At 35.1% G+C, this 16,170-nt stretch overlaps 1 protein-coding gene and 1 pseudogene across 3 annotated transcripts; both read left to right on the forward strand.

The window, feature by feature from the left end:
- Positions 1–7,178: 7,178 nt before the first annotated feature.
- Positions 7,179–12,279, forward strand: LOC142642224 (putative disease resistance RPP13-like protein 3). 3 transcript variants are annotated; one of them, XR_012845618.1, is made up of 2 exons: positions 7,179–10,330; positions 11,404–12,279. XR_012845618.1 is itself a non-coding variant. In XM_075816561.1 (1 exon), the coding sequence occupies exon 1, from the start codon at positions 7,374–7,376 to the stop codon at positions 10,236–10,238; it is 2,865 nt and encodes a 954-aa protein (XP_075672676.1). In that variant the 5' UTR covers positions 7,179–7,373; the 3' UTR covers positions 10,239–10,491. The 3 variants fall into 3 exon arrangements, 1 of the variants encoding a protein (XP_075672676.1); XR_012845619.1 differs by lacking the exon at positions 11,404–12,279 and adding an exon at positions 11,285–11,305; XM_075816561.1 differs by lacking the exon at positions 11,404–12,279 and having other exon boundaries at positions 7,179–10,491.
- A 319-nt stretch (positions 12,280–12,598) lies between these two features.
- LOC142644376 (putative late blight resistance protein homolog R1B-14) lies at positions 12,599–14,767 on the forward strand (annotated as a pseudogene).
- Positions 14,768–16,170: the final 1,403 nt, after the last annotated feature.

The following is a 16,170-nucleotide window of genomic DNA, read 5'->3' on the forward strand; positions in this document are numbered from 1 at the left end:
AGCAAAAGGACGGAGACAAATCCGATCAACAAGTTTCTCCTTCTGGAAATGTTTCTGATAGTACGTTGATTAATTTGATTGATAATCAATTGTCTCTTGTTAAACATATGCTGCCTAAATGGTACACTAAAGTCAAAATTGTTGTTGCTCATGATTATGCTTTTGATGTTGTTACTATGATTGATTCTGGTGCTGATGTTAATTGTATTCAAGAAGGGCTGATTCCTTCTAAATATTTTGAAAAATCTACTGAAAGATTAATTTCTGATAATGGAACTAAAATGAAAATAAAATATGAATTAAATAATGCTCATGTTTGCCATGATAATGTTTGCTTTAAGATCCCCTCTGTACTTGTTAAGAACATAACTGATAAAGTAATTCTTGGTTTGCCTTTTATTAACTCTTTGTATCCTTTCCTTACTGAGGATGATGGAATTACCACTGATCCTTCATACCATTGGCCTTGGTGAGTATATCCGTTAATAAGAACAAGATGCTTGGAAGGTTGAACATTCATCCAATTATTCTTTTCCCATTTGGGTAAAGTACTCCAACATCGGATTGAAACATAAGAGGTTGCTGCAACATTTGCAACAGCCTTTTGGATAATATCAAGGAACTGGTTAATTTGATTATGACTCGTTAATTTGATGAGTCTGACAAAACCAGATTCAAACATTTGAGAAAGCCAAAAAGAATCATCATCAGAACCATCTTTATAATTAATCAAAAGACTGGGGAAAGGATGGGTTTTTTCATGTACTCTGAGACTGCTCCCAAAGTATTTTCCCCATTTCTTTTTCAGGTAGCCTCTGTTGGGGCCATCAGGTTCAACAATGGTAGGAGCAATTGAGACAAGAGTTTTGAAATGTTTTAACCAAAGATCAAGATCTTTAGTCATAGCCTTGCTTTCAAAAATACAAGTTTGTACTTCTGGATGCAAGTTGGCAACAGCACTTTTAAGCAAAGATTGATTTTTTAGACTCAATCTAGCAAAATCAGTACCCATTATAGTCTTTCTATCCATTGAATGGATTTCCTATTTGCCAAAGAGTTGACTAATCATGTGTGATTCATCATGATGGTTTTGAGCGTAAACAAGGCAATTAAAAAGTTGGTCGGCAAAGGCTGCATTTTCAGTAGCAGGGTCAATAATTTGGGTAGCAAGATTAACAAGGTGAATTTTAAGTGCTCTCATGGTTTTGTTGAATAGTTTGTGGTAGTCTGAAGAATAGGCAGCTTGAAGATTGTCTAGAATGAATTTAATGGAATCTGGTAATTCACTATAGATTCCATTATGGAATTGCAAGTCTGTGTTCAATACTTCCTGTAGAGTTAATATGATATCACCACTAGAATATGTCACCTCTGCTGTGACAAATTCCTGAAGGGATGTTGCATTACTGGATTTTACTCCAGAAGATGCGCCTTCATGCATTACAAAAGGGTATCCTGCTGGGAACCTTTCGTCTTGAGGAAAGTCCTGTGCAGGTGCTTTCCCCTTGTCCCTCTTCTCTGCCAAAGAAGTCATAATATTCCACTTAGTAGTGGTAGTATTAAATCTTATTTTGTCCTGCCAAGTAAGGGAGAGGATGTTAAGCCAGTTGGCCATAGTTAATAATATGATAGGATATTTTTTAGAAAAGTGTGAGTCAATAGTATCAATAAAATTCTTTTGAAAAGTATGTTTTAAAAGCCAAAGTTCAATAAGAATATGTAATAGTTGTGCCGGACAATGAATGTTGGAATGAGCATGATTGTGTTGGAGAATATTGTGGAAAGAGAGTTGGAGAATATTTTTGTAGGAGGATATCATGCTACGGAGAGTTTTGGACCTATGTAAAGACTTGGTCAAAAGTCTAATGCAAAGAAGACTTTCATGGGTTTTAGCATCCATAGGAATTATAGGAAGACCTTTGGTGAAGATATGCCTTTCACTAGGGATTTTGTCATCATGCAAGGAGTCAACAAGAGAGATATTCATATTATTTTGGTATCTATCATCCATCAAGGCACAGTGGCAGTCTGTAATAATTGTTGGCAACAATTGAGTAGAGCTATCCTTTTGTTTAATAAAGTTAAGATGTTTATTATGGGTTTCACACTTTGTACAAAATTTGAATTTTACTTTTTGTCCAAAAGGATCAGTAGTAATTCCATCATCCTCAGTAAGGAAAGGATACAAAGAGTTAATAAAAGGCAAACCAAGAATTACTTTATCAGTCATGTTCTTAACAAGTACAGAGGGAATCTTAAAGTAAACATTATCATGGCAAATATGAGCATTATTTAATTCATATTTTATTTTCATTTTGGTTCCATTAGCAGAAACTAATCTTTCAGTAGATTTTTCAAAATATTTAGAAGGAATCAGTTCTTCTTGAATACAATTAACATCAGCACCAGAATCAATCATAGCAACAACATCAAAAGCGTAATCATGAGCAACAACAATTTTGACTTTAGTGTACCATTTGGGCAGCATATGTTTAACAAGAGACAATTGATTATCAATCAAATTAATCAAAGTACGATCAGAAACATTACCGGAAGGAGAAGCTTGTTGATCAGACTCGTCTCCGTCCTTTTGCTCATCATCATCAGATTGGTGCTTATCCATAGTTTTATCAATTTTTAGAATTAACAATTCTTGTTTAAGATGATCATTATCATGTTTAATAGTTTTAACATCATTTTTTAATTGGATTATATCTTGTTTAACAGTTTTTATTTCATGTTGAAGATCATTAACATTTATCTCTTTTGATTTATTTTTATTAAATCTTTTCAGGGTTTCTTCAAAACTTATCGTGGAATTAGGTCTTTTAACTTTATCTTCTTTTGTTAAGTTTTTCAGAAACTTATCAAGATAATCTTTCTGCAAATTAGGATCTTCAATCTTACTTATCATTGTCAATAGTAAATCATCATTCTCTTTACTTTTGGTTAACATTTTAACAGATTTAATCACATTACAACAAGAATCTCTACAGCCAAGTTTAATATTAGGAGATTTAGAAACATCACTACGGGAGTGATAATCAGAATCAGATGAGGAGGAAAAATCCTCTTCAAAGTAATCAGTTGAAGCAGCAGATTCAAGAATCTAAAATAATTCATTTTGATCATTATTATTAATGTTCAACAGATTCAACTTATTTTTCAACTTACCAGGCTTTTGGGTACTACTTTTACCGAAATGGCCAAATTTGCCACTTAAAGCACTTACCTTTACCTGATCTCTGTTTATCATGTTTTCGAAAAGTAGATTTGTTTTTAGCATAAAAATCATTGGGTTTAACAAAGTGGGTTCTGTGTCTTTTATACTTTTTATGGGAATAACTTTTGTAAACCTTATCATGTTTACTTTTTCCTTTTTGCCTGGAAGGGGCAATAGGAGGTAAACCATATTGTTCACAGAAATTACCCATTTCATATTAAGCTTTCTTTTTATCTTTTAACTGTTGTTTTAACCATTTTTCATCATTGCACATATTAATTCCAATTTTCTTAATAGTGCTGAAAATATCACCATAGGTTAAATTATCAAAGTCAATAGAATCATTTTTACCAATTAATTCATTTTTTACCTTATGAGCAAAAATAGGAGGCAGACCGTCAATAAACTTCTTTTTCCAATAAGGCTTCGTAGAGTCTTTCTAAGCATGACTCTGGAAGTGAATACATCTTGGTACCATCTGTAATCAGACATAGTAGGACATTTCAAATTATTCAAATAATCAGAAATTCGAGACGAAATATTGGAAGGAGTACCAACAAAGTGTTTAAGAATGGTGTAAACCAAAGTATTAACACCATCAGGAACACCACGATTAATATTTTGATCAAAAATAGGCATACCATCAGTATCTCTTTTAACAGCATGTTTAATAGATTCTCTGGATTCTTCTGTGAGATGTGAATCCCACCATCCGCGAAGACAACCAGTAAAACCAGATGCAAGCAAATCAACAATATCAAGATGATCAAGACTATCATGGTTATTTATGTATGCAATACCAACCATAGACATGTGAGCCATTTTGTTAATAATTTCTTGTTCAGACAAACCATCAATATTCTATTCATAAAGTTTATCAGCGGAAACAGAAAATTGAGTTTGAGAAGATCTTTCTTCAAACTGTACATCAGGAGGAGTGGGTTTAGAATACCAATTTTTTGTAAGAGACATGGGATTGGGTTTTCCAACAAATCTTTTAATTTCTGGTAAACTTATGCCATCATCAAAAGCAATTTTGGAAGATTTTGAAGATAATGAGTCAGAATTTGTGTCGGCATCAGAAACAACTTCTTTATCATTTCTTGAAATAGCACAAGCAGCACTTCTAGAAGTAGAAGTTTGCTCGGTTTTAACTTTTAAATCAGCAAGCATTTTTCAATCTTTTCAAATTTGATCCTTGGGAATTAACTAAATCAAAAGTCTTACTCTGAGAAGTTTTAAAATCAATATTTTTTCTTTGACTGGGTAAATCAATCAAAGGTTTCTCAGGTTTCGAAATAGAAGGTTTTTCATCAATTTTTTCTTCAATACGGTCAAGCTGTTGACCAATAATATGCAAAGATTCATTAGTAAAATTGTTTTTTTCAATAATGGCAGAAACAAGAGTTTTATCATCAGCAATTTTGAAAGGGGAGGCTTTCACCTCAGTGCTTTCTTTATCATTTTTGCAAGTAATCAAAACAGTTTCAAGATGTGGATGACTGGATTTAACAACAGTTTTATCATGTTTAACAAAATCATATTTTTTTATTACGTTCAAGTAATTGGTATGAACCTCATTTCTTGAAACATAATAATTCTCAAGATAATCAAAAAACAAAATATGTTGTTTTAACAAATTCATTTTTTTTCTCCATTTCCTTTTGATCCTGTCTTTCTCAGACTGAGCAAAAGTACTTTGGTAATACTTTCTTTTATCACGGTTTGCTTTAGAAAAGAATTCATTACTTAAAGCAACCATATCAATTTGAAAAGCAGGGGTTTCAACATCCATATCCATCAAATTTATTACACGCAGATGTTTAAAAGGAGGAGGAGTTTCAATAGGTGGAAAATCAGATCCAGAAGGAGCTTCAGATTTTGCATCTTCTTCTTCTTCTTGGTCATCTTTTGGAAGAAATTCGGGTTTAGTTGAGTAATAAGTATTGCTAACTTGGGAATTGTTGCTAGCAACTCCTTTTAGCTTTAAATCAAGTGGTTCAAAATTCTTTTTCAAAAATTCGTCAACATCAGCATTTCTTTTAACAATACTTTCAGATCCAGCAAAGGACTTTCTTCCTTCATGGATTCTTAAAGGTTTGTGAGAAGAAAAACATTTGGTATCATCAAAAAATATTTTCACAGTTCCATCAGAATATTGTGCAATTTTAGTAAGATCAAGTTCATCAAAAACAGGTTTAACAGGTGGTGCAACTTGTTCCAAAGTCCATTCTTTGGGAAGAGTAATATCTTGCCATTGAATCATTTTAGGGACTTGGATCTTAGCATCAGGTGTGGAACATTGAATCAACATAGTTTTTCCAGCAGGATCACGTCCTCTAGACCGAGGATTTAGCTAGGAATCAAGCAATCTATAAAAAATTCGATAAATAAGAGTAAAGGGTCTACTACCATCATCCATATCATATCCAGAAGTCAATATATTCAAAGTTAAAGCTTTAATAATATTAGGATCATCAAGAGTAAGAGCAAGATCAGGATAACAATCAAAATAAACAGGAACATTATACAAAGAAGCAGTAATCATGCCAAGAATGCTATCATTAAATTTCTTAAATCTAGCATCACGTAAACACATAAGCACAGAAGCATCAATTCCTTTTCTTGTTAAAGGTTTAACAGCAACTTGGACCAAACCAATGTGTAAATATTTAAGATTTTTCTTGGACAAAAACTCGTTAATATTTTTCTTGGAAAATAAACAACATTTTTCATGAGTTCTAGAAATAGAAAAAGTTTGTTCAACAGTTCGAGCTCTATATTCAGAGAAAATACTTTTTTCAGTCCAATTAAGATTGTAAACAGATTTAGTAGAAACCTTAGGAATATTCCATTTTCTAAAATCTGGGTACTCACTTTCTCCAACAGTGAGGTCTTCTTCATTTACAATATCAGGAGGACAACCAGTCATAGAGCTAACAGAGGAGTCGGATCTCCACATCCTATCAATATCTAACTTAGTTATAACACTCAATTATTATGTTTTTCTCACAACCGTTGCATTTTGTAACACATACCGGATATCAACCCTATTCCTCTCACGCCCTCACGCTCTCCTGGCTTCACAGGCCTTACTGTTCGGATCTTGGACTTTTTACAATGGCGGTGGCGCCAACGATAGTGAGATCGACACAACAACGAAGTATCACAAGGTCAGGTAGACACGGACAGAAAATGAAAGACACAACAACACTATCGGATATATATATATATATATATATATATATATATATATATATATATATATATATATATAAAGAAAAGAAAATGTTCACAATTCATTTATAGAATGTGGTAGGGAGGTGATGAAAGTTGTAGCTTAGAATTTTTAGTTTATTTTTACTGCTATTTATAAATTCTGTTACACTTTTTAGTATTATTTATGAGTTTTACTATATTATTCAGTTAGTTTTTAACTTTTTTTACCATATTTTTAGCAAAAAAATCTTAAATTTTAACTAAATAGATAGGAAAGTAATTTCACTTTTTGGAAAGACATTAATTTCACTTCATGCTTCCTGACTCTCGCATTATATAAAAAGAAGAAAAAGCAAAAGCAATGATACACTCACGTAAACTTTATTGGGCAGCTTAGTTATGTTTGATCCGAACTCGAATAATGTTACGTGATTTTTAATGAGAGATTTTCTGAGGCTTAGTTTATAGGGCGAAGGCTTGGGCAATAACTTGTTTTGTAGCCCATTGTAAATCCTGTGTACAAAATGAAAAAAACGTTATTTTTATAATTAGGGTTTGTTGTGATCGATTTTGAGAGAAAAAAATTGTAGCTGCACGTTATATTTGTTCTTTAATTATAATAAAATTCTTACAATTTCGTAAACGTAGGTAAATTACCCAACAATATAAATACTGTATCGCCCATGTGATCATTTTTTATATAATTTGTTTCTAAGGAAATTTCGTGGTATTTCCCTACCAACTTTCCAGCTAAGAATTTTTGTCTTCACTCTTCAAAGAGACTTCTGACTTTTGATAGGGGAAAAACTTTCCTTCATCCTTCCGGACTGTCCTTTCCCAACAACCCTCTGCCCCCTGAGAAAAAAATCTGTAATTGTTGTACTAAGTTTTAGTGTTTTACCCACAAAGGAGGGAAAATAATCAATCAGACATGGCAGACAGTGTTGTGAGTTTCCTGTTGGAGAACCTGACTCAGTTGCTTACCCAAGAATTAGACTTGCAAGGTGGCGTAAAGGATCAAGTCAGGTCACTTAAGAACGAGCTGTCACTGATCAACCTCTTCCTCCAAAAAACTGAAGGCAAGCGACACGACGAATTGGTGAAGGAGGTAGTCAGCCAAATTAGGGACGTAGCCTATGAGGCTGAGGATGCTATTGATACATACATCATTACTGTGGCGGAGCACAGGAGAAGAAGCAAGCTGAGGAAGTTAATCCATTCTTGTGACCGAGCATTTACGTTTCACGAGGTTGCAAGCAAGATAGAGAGCATCAAGAAGATCGACAAGGAAATTGACGACAATAGGAGCAAGTACGGCATAGAAATTGCTGAATCATCCGGAGGAGATGCAGAAGCAGAGAAGATACTGCACAGGCGCAGGAACCATGTTGAGGAATATCAAGTAGTGGGCTTCGCTCATGACGCTGAGGAATTGGTGAAGAAGCTTATGGAAGGGAGCTTGCAACGGAATGTTGTTTCAATCATTGGCATGGGCGGCTTAGGCAAGACCACTCTTGCTAGGAAGATCTACAACAGCAATGATGTCAAGAATTACTTTGATTTCCGTGGGTGGGTTTATGTCTCTCAAAAATATAGAATCAGAGAGCTGTTGCTTGAAATTTTGAAGGGTGTGACACCAATGCCAAAACTGAAGAAGTATGTGTTGAAAGCTGAATTGAAAGAGGAATTATTTCACGGTCTGGAAGCTAAGGATAGCTCGAGTAAAGATAAATTGAAAGGGACACCAATTGAAGACTTGAACGATATCAAGGCAATGAATGATGAAGAATGCAGAAAGGCATTGTTTGAGTTCCTGGAACACATACAAGACCATAAATTGAAAAAATCGTTGTCGGGTTTTGTGCAAGGTATTTACAAAAAGAATGGTGAAAGATGGCAAGATTTGGATGAAAATGAATTGAGAAGTTTGTTGTTCGATTGCTTGAAAGACAAGAGGTACCTAGTTGTCATAGACGACATCTGGGATGTTGAAGCATGGAATGAGGTAAGTGCTGCCTTTCCTAATAACTCGAATGGGAGTAGAATATTGATCACTAGCCGAAGTAAAAAAGTAGCATTACATGCAACTATAGTTAATAATAGTGTTCCTCCTATTCCCCCTTATGAACTCCCATTTCTTAATAAAGATCAAAGTTGGGAACTCTTCTGTAAAAAGGTATTTTGGGAAGGTACCTGTCTTCCAGATCTAGAAGATCTAGGTAAACAACTTGTGAAAAGTTGCCGTGGTTTACCACTTGCTATTGTGGTATTGGGAGGTCTTTTGGCGAGTGAGGATAAAACACGTCGAATATGGGAAAAATATATTGGCCATGTCAATTCATATCTGACTGAAGATAAATCAGGTTGCATGGACATATTGGCTCTAAGCTACAATCACTTACCCCGACGCTTGAAATCATGCTTTCTATATTTTGGTATCTACCCAGAAGACTTTGAGATACCGGTGAGGCAACTAATCCGACTTTGGATAGCCGAGGGATTCATACGGCAAATTGGGAATAGAAATATAGAGGATGTTGCTGAAGACTACTTGGAGGAACTCATTAATCGAAGCTTGATTCAAGTGGCAGCAAAAAGGCTAGATGGAGGAGTCAAAACATGTCGTATCCATGATCTTCTACGAGACCTCTGTATATCGGAGAGTTCTGAAGAGAAGTTTCTTGAGGTTCATTCAAATGTTAACCTTTCACCCATAGGCAAATCTCGTAGAATTTCCATCCACTATGGCAACAATCCATACATTTCTTCCTGCCCTTGTAAGCCTTCAAATAGTCGTTCTATAATAGGCTTCGGGGGTGTTGTCAAGCTCAAGAGTCCTGATAATTGCTACTTGGAATGGATTTGCAAAAGTAACAAGTTGGTTCGGGTGGTAGATCTCAGTAATCTGGGCATCTGTTGCTTAATCTCCAAGGGAATTGAAAAGCTGGTCCTACTGAGGTACTTAAGCATTTCGTCTGGTGAGCGTCATGTCATTCCGAATTCCATATGCAACCTTTGGAATCTAGAGACGTTGGACATGAGAAATTCTACAGGGATAACAATATGCTTGCCCGAGGGGATATGGGAGTTACAAAGATTAAGACATTTGTACCTGGATGGGCCAACATCTCTACCTAGAACTAAAAAAAATACAGCGGCTTTACCCAACCTTCAAGTCCTTACTGGTATAGCTATAAATGAAGACACTGAGAGTCACTTAGCCAAGGCCAGATTTCCTAATCTAAGAAAATTAGGATTGTATTCTTCGAGAGGGGTAGAGTCAGGGATTTTGTCAAGCCTCCTTCCCTTGTGTCATCTACAAACTTTGAAGATCTCTGAATTTTATGAGTTTCCAAGTGCAACTTCAATTTCGTTGACCGTCACAAAAATAACCTTAGTAGATGCAACCTTATCTACAGCCATCATGAAATTGTTGGGTAGCCTTACCAAACTTCGAATACTCAAAGTAAGACGAGATGCCCCGTATCGATTCCTCGGAATTACTGGCCTCATTTGCGATGAAGGAAGTTTTCAGCAACTTGAAGTCTTTAAAATGGAAAATCTGGGCGTTTCAGGATGGTATATGGGGCAAGGTGCAATGCCAAAGCTTCAACGTTTGGTCATCCAAAGCTGCGAGGATATTCCCATGCTCCCGGACGAACTATGGTGCTTGGGTGCCTTACGGGATGTGGAAATTTCACATCCCCATCCAGATTTGGCAGAGGGGCTTCGACAGTTGCAGATGAGGGACGGATGTAAGCTCCATGTCTATCCACCTCTCAATCCAACTAATTGAGAAAAAGTTGATCAGTTGTGCCATGCTTTGGTGCGAGGCTGGGTCCTGAGGGTCAATGGTCGTTTGCTTTGTCGTTCATTCGTGTTTTAAGGGTATGATATGATATCACATGTACTAGTTACTTTTTTTCTCTTAATCCCCTGATTTTTGCTTTTTTTTTTGTTATTTATTATTATTTGTAATTTTGTATAAAATAGTTTGTGAGAAACAAGTATTTTTTTTTATTTCCTAATTATCCAAGCTTTTACGCCTTTATTGCTATTTTTTTTTTTTCCTTTTTTAAATCCTATATAATAATTTATTGTGTTTATGGTGAAATATCCATTTTGGTTTGAAGGAAGTTAATTAAAATGTTTAGTAAGTCTGTGTTTGGGCTTGATTATATTATGTGTTTGTTTAGGTGTCTCACTAGGACTCACAAATAATAGAAAAAATAGGTAATAGTATGTTGGTTTATAAGTGATCTAATCTCATCTAATGTTCAAAAGAAAATTCAATTAGATTCTATAATTTAACTCCAATTTTTTGTTATGTCCCAAAATTTCTCAATTTTTGTGTCAAAATGGGGTACCATGCCACGAATATTCATCCTGATGAATAAATCATGTCTGGATTTCTCTTCGAAAAGCAAATAAAGACGGTAGAGTTATCTTCTTCCATACACATGTTCATCCCAAGCTAGATTCTAAAACTTTAGCAAATTAGAAACGTCTAGCGGTTGAAAATTACGGTCCTACACAACTAACGGTACATATTAGCACCAGCTATTTACATCACTGCCATAACTAAGGAGTCAGACTCAGAGTCCAATGGAAAAGGCCGCAAAGAGTGAAACCTCCTGGCTGCTCCTCCTGATAAAACCATATTTATCACATACCCACGTTAACAATGATCAAATTTCTCAGGTAATTCACCCAAAGCTTTTTGTTACTTGCACACATATTGTTTGTTCAAATAGCTGAGAGTGTTTTGTTCTTTTTATTTTTTTTAAGAACTTAATTTTGCTAAAATTGTTGGGTAACATACCTCCTATTTATCTTCGATAGACTATCATGAAAGAAGACCTGCTTTACTTGATGGCCTATTTAGTTTCGCTATTGGTTTGGTTCTTAGATGAGTAATTGATTAACAAGACAAAGTTGATCCAATTGTGTCTGTGATGAAGGTTGAGAAGCTCCACTAGAATCATGTGTGGACATAGGCGGTTTAGATGAGGCATTTGAAATCCCTGAACTATATGAAGTTTTACATCCCAATCCAAAATTGGCAAAGAGGCTTGAATAGTTGCAGATGAGGGATGGATGTAAGCTCCAAGTCTATCCACCTCTGAGCCTAACAACTAATTGAGATAAGTAGTTGATCTGTTGTGCTATGCTTTGGCCTGAGAAGTTAACTTAAGCCTTTACTATCTTCGTTTTTGTTTTTGCTTTTTGTTCTGATAAATCGGTTTTGGTTTGGAGGAAGGTATTCTGTGTTTAAATTCAATTATATTATATTAATTTCTTAAGGTTTTTTTTTTTTTTTCATCTTATAGACTTCCGTCCTTTTCTGTTTATTACAACAAGTAGGAAAGGAAAGTTGAATCCAAGCGACAGACGTTGGTTCTGAAATAATGTTGCTTTAACCATAAAACGCTTGTGCATACACAAACATTAAACATAATATCTAGACGCTAGTTTTGTCTTCAAGATGATTCTTCAAAGATATCTTGGAAAGGGAATGCAATGCACCAACGAATTGGCCATATGTTTTGATAGTGAATTGACTGAATTCTGCTTGTGATTGTACTCAAAGCTAGTAATTATAAGTAAACTGTTTTTTTAAATTTTAAATAAACGTAATTATTAGTTAACTGATGGAATCAGTCAAGTTACTTTGTCATAATGCTCTTTTTATGGATATCTATTATTGCACTATTTTCTTAGTCTTTTTTTTTTTTGACTTTTCAATGCTTAACAGTCTTTTTTCTTATGTTACTATGTATATCAATGTCTAACACTCATTTCAGATGTGTGAACCAAACATGAAAATGTTCAATTGTAACTCACAAGGCTTCTTTCTATCTGCTCCTGGCTAATTAATTTATGAACCAAGTAGTTAATTACATTGTATGATTCCAAGAAAACTATCAAACGTGAATTGATAATTGAGCTCCGTCATTGTTGTATTAGGAGACGAAAAAGAATGGAACTAGAACTTCTATAAAGAATTGCAAAAAGCTAGCTCACTTGATATGTCCATGAGGAACATCTTAACACACACACGCACAGGAGAAAATCCATAATTCTAGTACAACAAAGTTGTTGAAATTCCTGACTTTTAGTTCTTGGCTCTGTATAATTTGCCCCACTTACCATATGATGGAAAGTGAAGGTCCTATTCCCCCTTATGAACTCCCATTACTTAAAGAAGATAAAAGTTGGGAACTCTTCTCAAAGAAGGTGTTTTGGGGAGGTACATGTCCTCTGGAACTTGAAACTCTAGGCAGACAAATTGTGGAAAGTTGTCATGGTTTACCACTTGCTATTGTGGTATTGGGAGGACTTTTGGCAAATAAGGAGAAAACAAATTGAACATGGTCGAAATATGTTGGTCATGTCAATTCATTTTTGATTGAAGATAGATGAAGTTGTAGAGACATATTGGCTCTAAGCTACAACCACTTATCCCGACACTTGAAACCTTGCTTTCTATATATTGGTATCTACCCAGAAGACTTTGAGATACCAATGAGGCAACTAATCCAACTTTGGATAGCCGAGGGATTTATACGAAAAATTCGGAATAGAAATATTGAGGATGTTGCTGAAGACTACTTGGAGGAACTTATTGATTGAAGCTTGATTCAAGTGGCAACGAAAAGGCTAGATGGAGGAGTCAAACTTGTTGTATCCATGATCTTCTACGAGACCTGCGTATATCGGAGAGCATTGAAGAGAAGTTTCTTGAGGTTCATTCATATGTTAACCTTCCATCCATAAGCATATCTCGTAGAATTTCCATCCACTATGCCAACTATCCATACATTTATTCCAGCCCTTGTGAGCCCTCAAATTGTCGTTCTATAATAGGTTTTGGGGGGGGGGGGGGGGGGGGGGTGTGTTGTTGAGCTCAAGAGTCCTCCTGAAAAAAGCTACTTAGAATGGCTTTGCAAAAGTGACAAATTGGTTCGAGTGATAGAGCTCAGTAATATGGGCATTTGTTGCTTAATCCCCAACATGATTGAAATCCTAATCCTTTTGAGGTACTTGAGCATTAGATCTGGTGAGCATCATGTCATACCAGATTCCATATGCAACCTTTGGAATCTAGAGACGCTGGACATGAGAAATTCTATAATAGAACGCTTGCCCCGGGGGATATGGAAGTTACAAAAATTGAGACATTTGTATATGAATGGACGAACATCTCTACCTAGAACAGACAATAAAGCGGGTTTACCCAATCTTGAAGTCCTTACTGGTATAGATTTAAATGAAAACACTGAGAGTCTCTTTGCCAAGGGTAGATTTCCTAAGGTAAGAAAATTAAGATTGCGTTCTTCAAGTTGGAGGGTATCAAAGCTTTTGTCAAGCCTCCATCCCATGCGCCATCTACATACTTTGAAGATTTGTGAAATTCTTCAACTGTCAAGTCCAAGTTCAATCCAACTGACTCTCACAAAGATAACCTTAGAACGCACAGACGTAGGTTCTGCCATGACAGTGTTGGGTAGGCTTACCAACCTTCGAATACTCAAAGTGGTAGGAGGTGAAATTCAGAACACCCTCTTTTGCGATGGAAGTAGTTTTCATCAACTTGAAGTCTTTAAAATGGCAAAGGTGAATGTTATAAAATGGTCTATGTGGCAAGGTGCAATGCCAAGGCTTCAATGTTTGGTCTTGGAGAGTTGCAAGTTCGGTATAATGCCCCCCGGACGAACTATGTTACTTGACTAACCTGCAGTATGTAGAAGTTTTAAATCCCGACCCAAAATTGGCAAAGATGCTTCAACAGTTGCAGAAGAGGGATAGGTGTAAGTTCCATGTCTATCCACCTCTACATCTGGACTCAACTAATTGAGAAAATAGTTGATGGCTTCAACTGCTGTACTATGCTTTGGTGGGGGGCTGAGGCCTGAGGGGTCAATGCTCCATTTTTTCAGGTTTTGATGGTATGATATCAAACGTAATCATTGTTTTTCTAATTCCATAATTATCTTAGATTTTAAGCCTTCATTGCTACTTTTTTTTGCTATGAAAGTCTTTCCAATAATTTATCATGTTTGTGGTGATAAATCCATTTTGGTTGGGAGGAAGGTATCTTGGGACACTAATTAATCAAAATGCTTAATAAGTCTGTGTTTGGGTTCAATTATATGTAATATATTCAGTTTTTTTTCCCTTATAATTCAAACTTCTTCTTAATTTTTTTTAACAAGTGAGGTGGTAAATTTTTTTCCAGATTCTCCTTAAAAGTGAGACTATAATATTACTAAGCCACAATACTCTTGGCATAACTTCCCATTTAAATGTGTATATTAAACAATCTCCTCTCTTGTTAATTTCTAAAATGGTATTCTAAACTTAAGTTTACTGATGTAACAGACTTTGGGTTTGAAATAATGAACATTGAACATAATATGAAGACATTACTTCTGTCTTGAAGATGATTCTTCAAAGATATCATGGAATGGGATTGCAGAGTGTCGATGAATTTGTCATCTGTATTGGAAGTGAATTCTGCTTGTGGTTGTAGTCAAGACTGGTTATTATTGGTATATCACCGGTATATCCCATGAGTTTATATAATAAAATTCTAGTTAACTGGCGCAATCAGTCAAGTTACTCTGCCATAATGCTATTTTAATTGATAGCTATTATTGCACTATTTTCCTTGTTCTTTTTGTTCTTTTTTTTCCTATGCTTAACAATTTTTTTCTGCTGTTGCTCTGTATTTCAAAGTTAACAGCCATTTTGGAATGTGTGAACCAAGCATGAAATGTGCAATTGTAAGTCATAAGGCTTCATTCTGTCTCCTACTGGTTAAATAATTTGATTACCAAGTACCAAATAAAAATTGAGCCACATCATTGCTGTATTAGGAGATGAAAAAAAGAATGGAATTAGAAATTTGATAAAGAACTACTAGTTAGCTCAGTTGATAGTTACACTAGCTCTAGCTGTCCCTGAGAAATATCTTAACACACAGACACAGGAGAAAAATCAAATTTCTAGTATAGCATAGTTGTTGAGAAAAGTTCAATGGTTGTATCCTGCATTTTAGTTCTTGGGTCTATATAATTTGCCCCACATATCATATGATGGAAAGTGATGGTCCTATATTGGGGCATGCTTGGAACACATGCTGAAATATAATAGAAATGTCATAACAGACCTTTATTGATGACCTTATATTCAACTTCTTAAGCTTTGCAATATCCTAAGTTGTTTCCCCATTGTTGTTTCCTAGGGCCACTTCCCATCTCAGTTTTGGCTCAAGAACTAGAAATCTGCTTCCACCAATGGTTATTAGTTTTAATTATCCTTTTGTGGACTTAAGGATTAAATTAATTTTTTTATACGTACACTTCAGTTACCCAAAAATAGATGATGAGAGATAGCCAGGGTCAAATTATTTTCATGAATTCAGTCACACCAAAAATACTTGCTTTTAATTTGTTGAAGTAAATGGGGAAAAACAAGAGTGAAGAGAAATAAAGATTGCACAGAAAAAATACATGGAATTAATGTAATTCAGTTTTTGTCGACTAAGTACTTGCTCTACAAAATGGGAATTAGGATAGGTTTTTCTATATCAGTAACATTAGGATTCTGAGTATAATGAACCTGGATCAGGATAATACAATAGACTTGGGGCTTGACTAGATCGTATAATTGGCTTCTACACGTCTATTTTAGTATTTTTAGTCCACAACTTTTCTGTAATTATC

The sequence above is a fragment of the Castanea sativa genome, chromosome 7 (assembly GCF_040712315.1).
Source record: "Castanea sativa cultivar Marrone di Chiusa Pesio chromosome 7, ASM4071231v1".
In the NCBI taxonomy this organism is placed as follows: domain Eukaryota; kingdom Viridiplantae; phylum Streptophyta; class Magnoliopsida; order Fagales; family Fagaceae; genus Castanea; species Castanea sativa.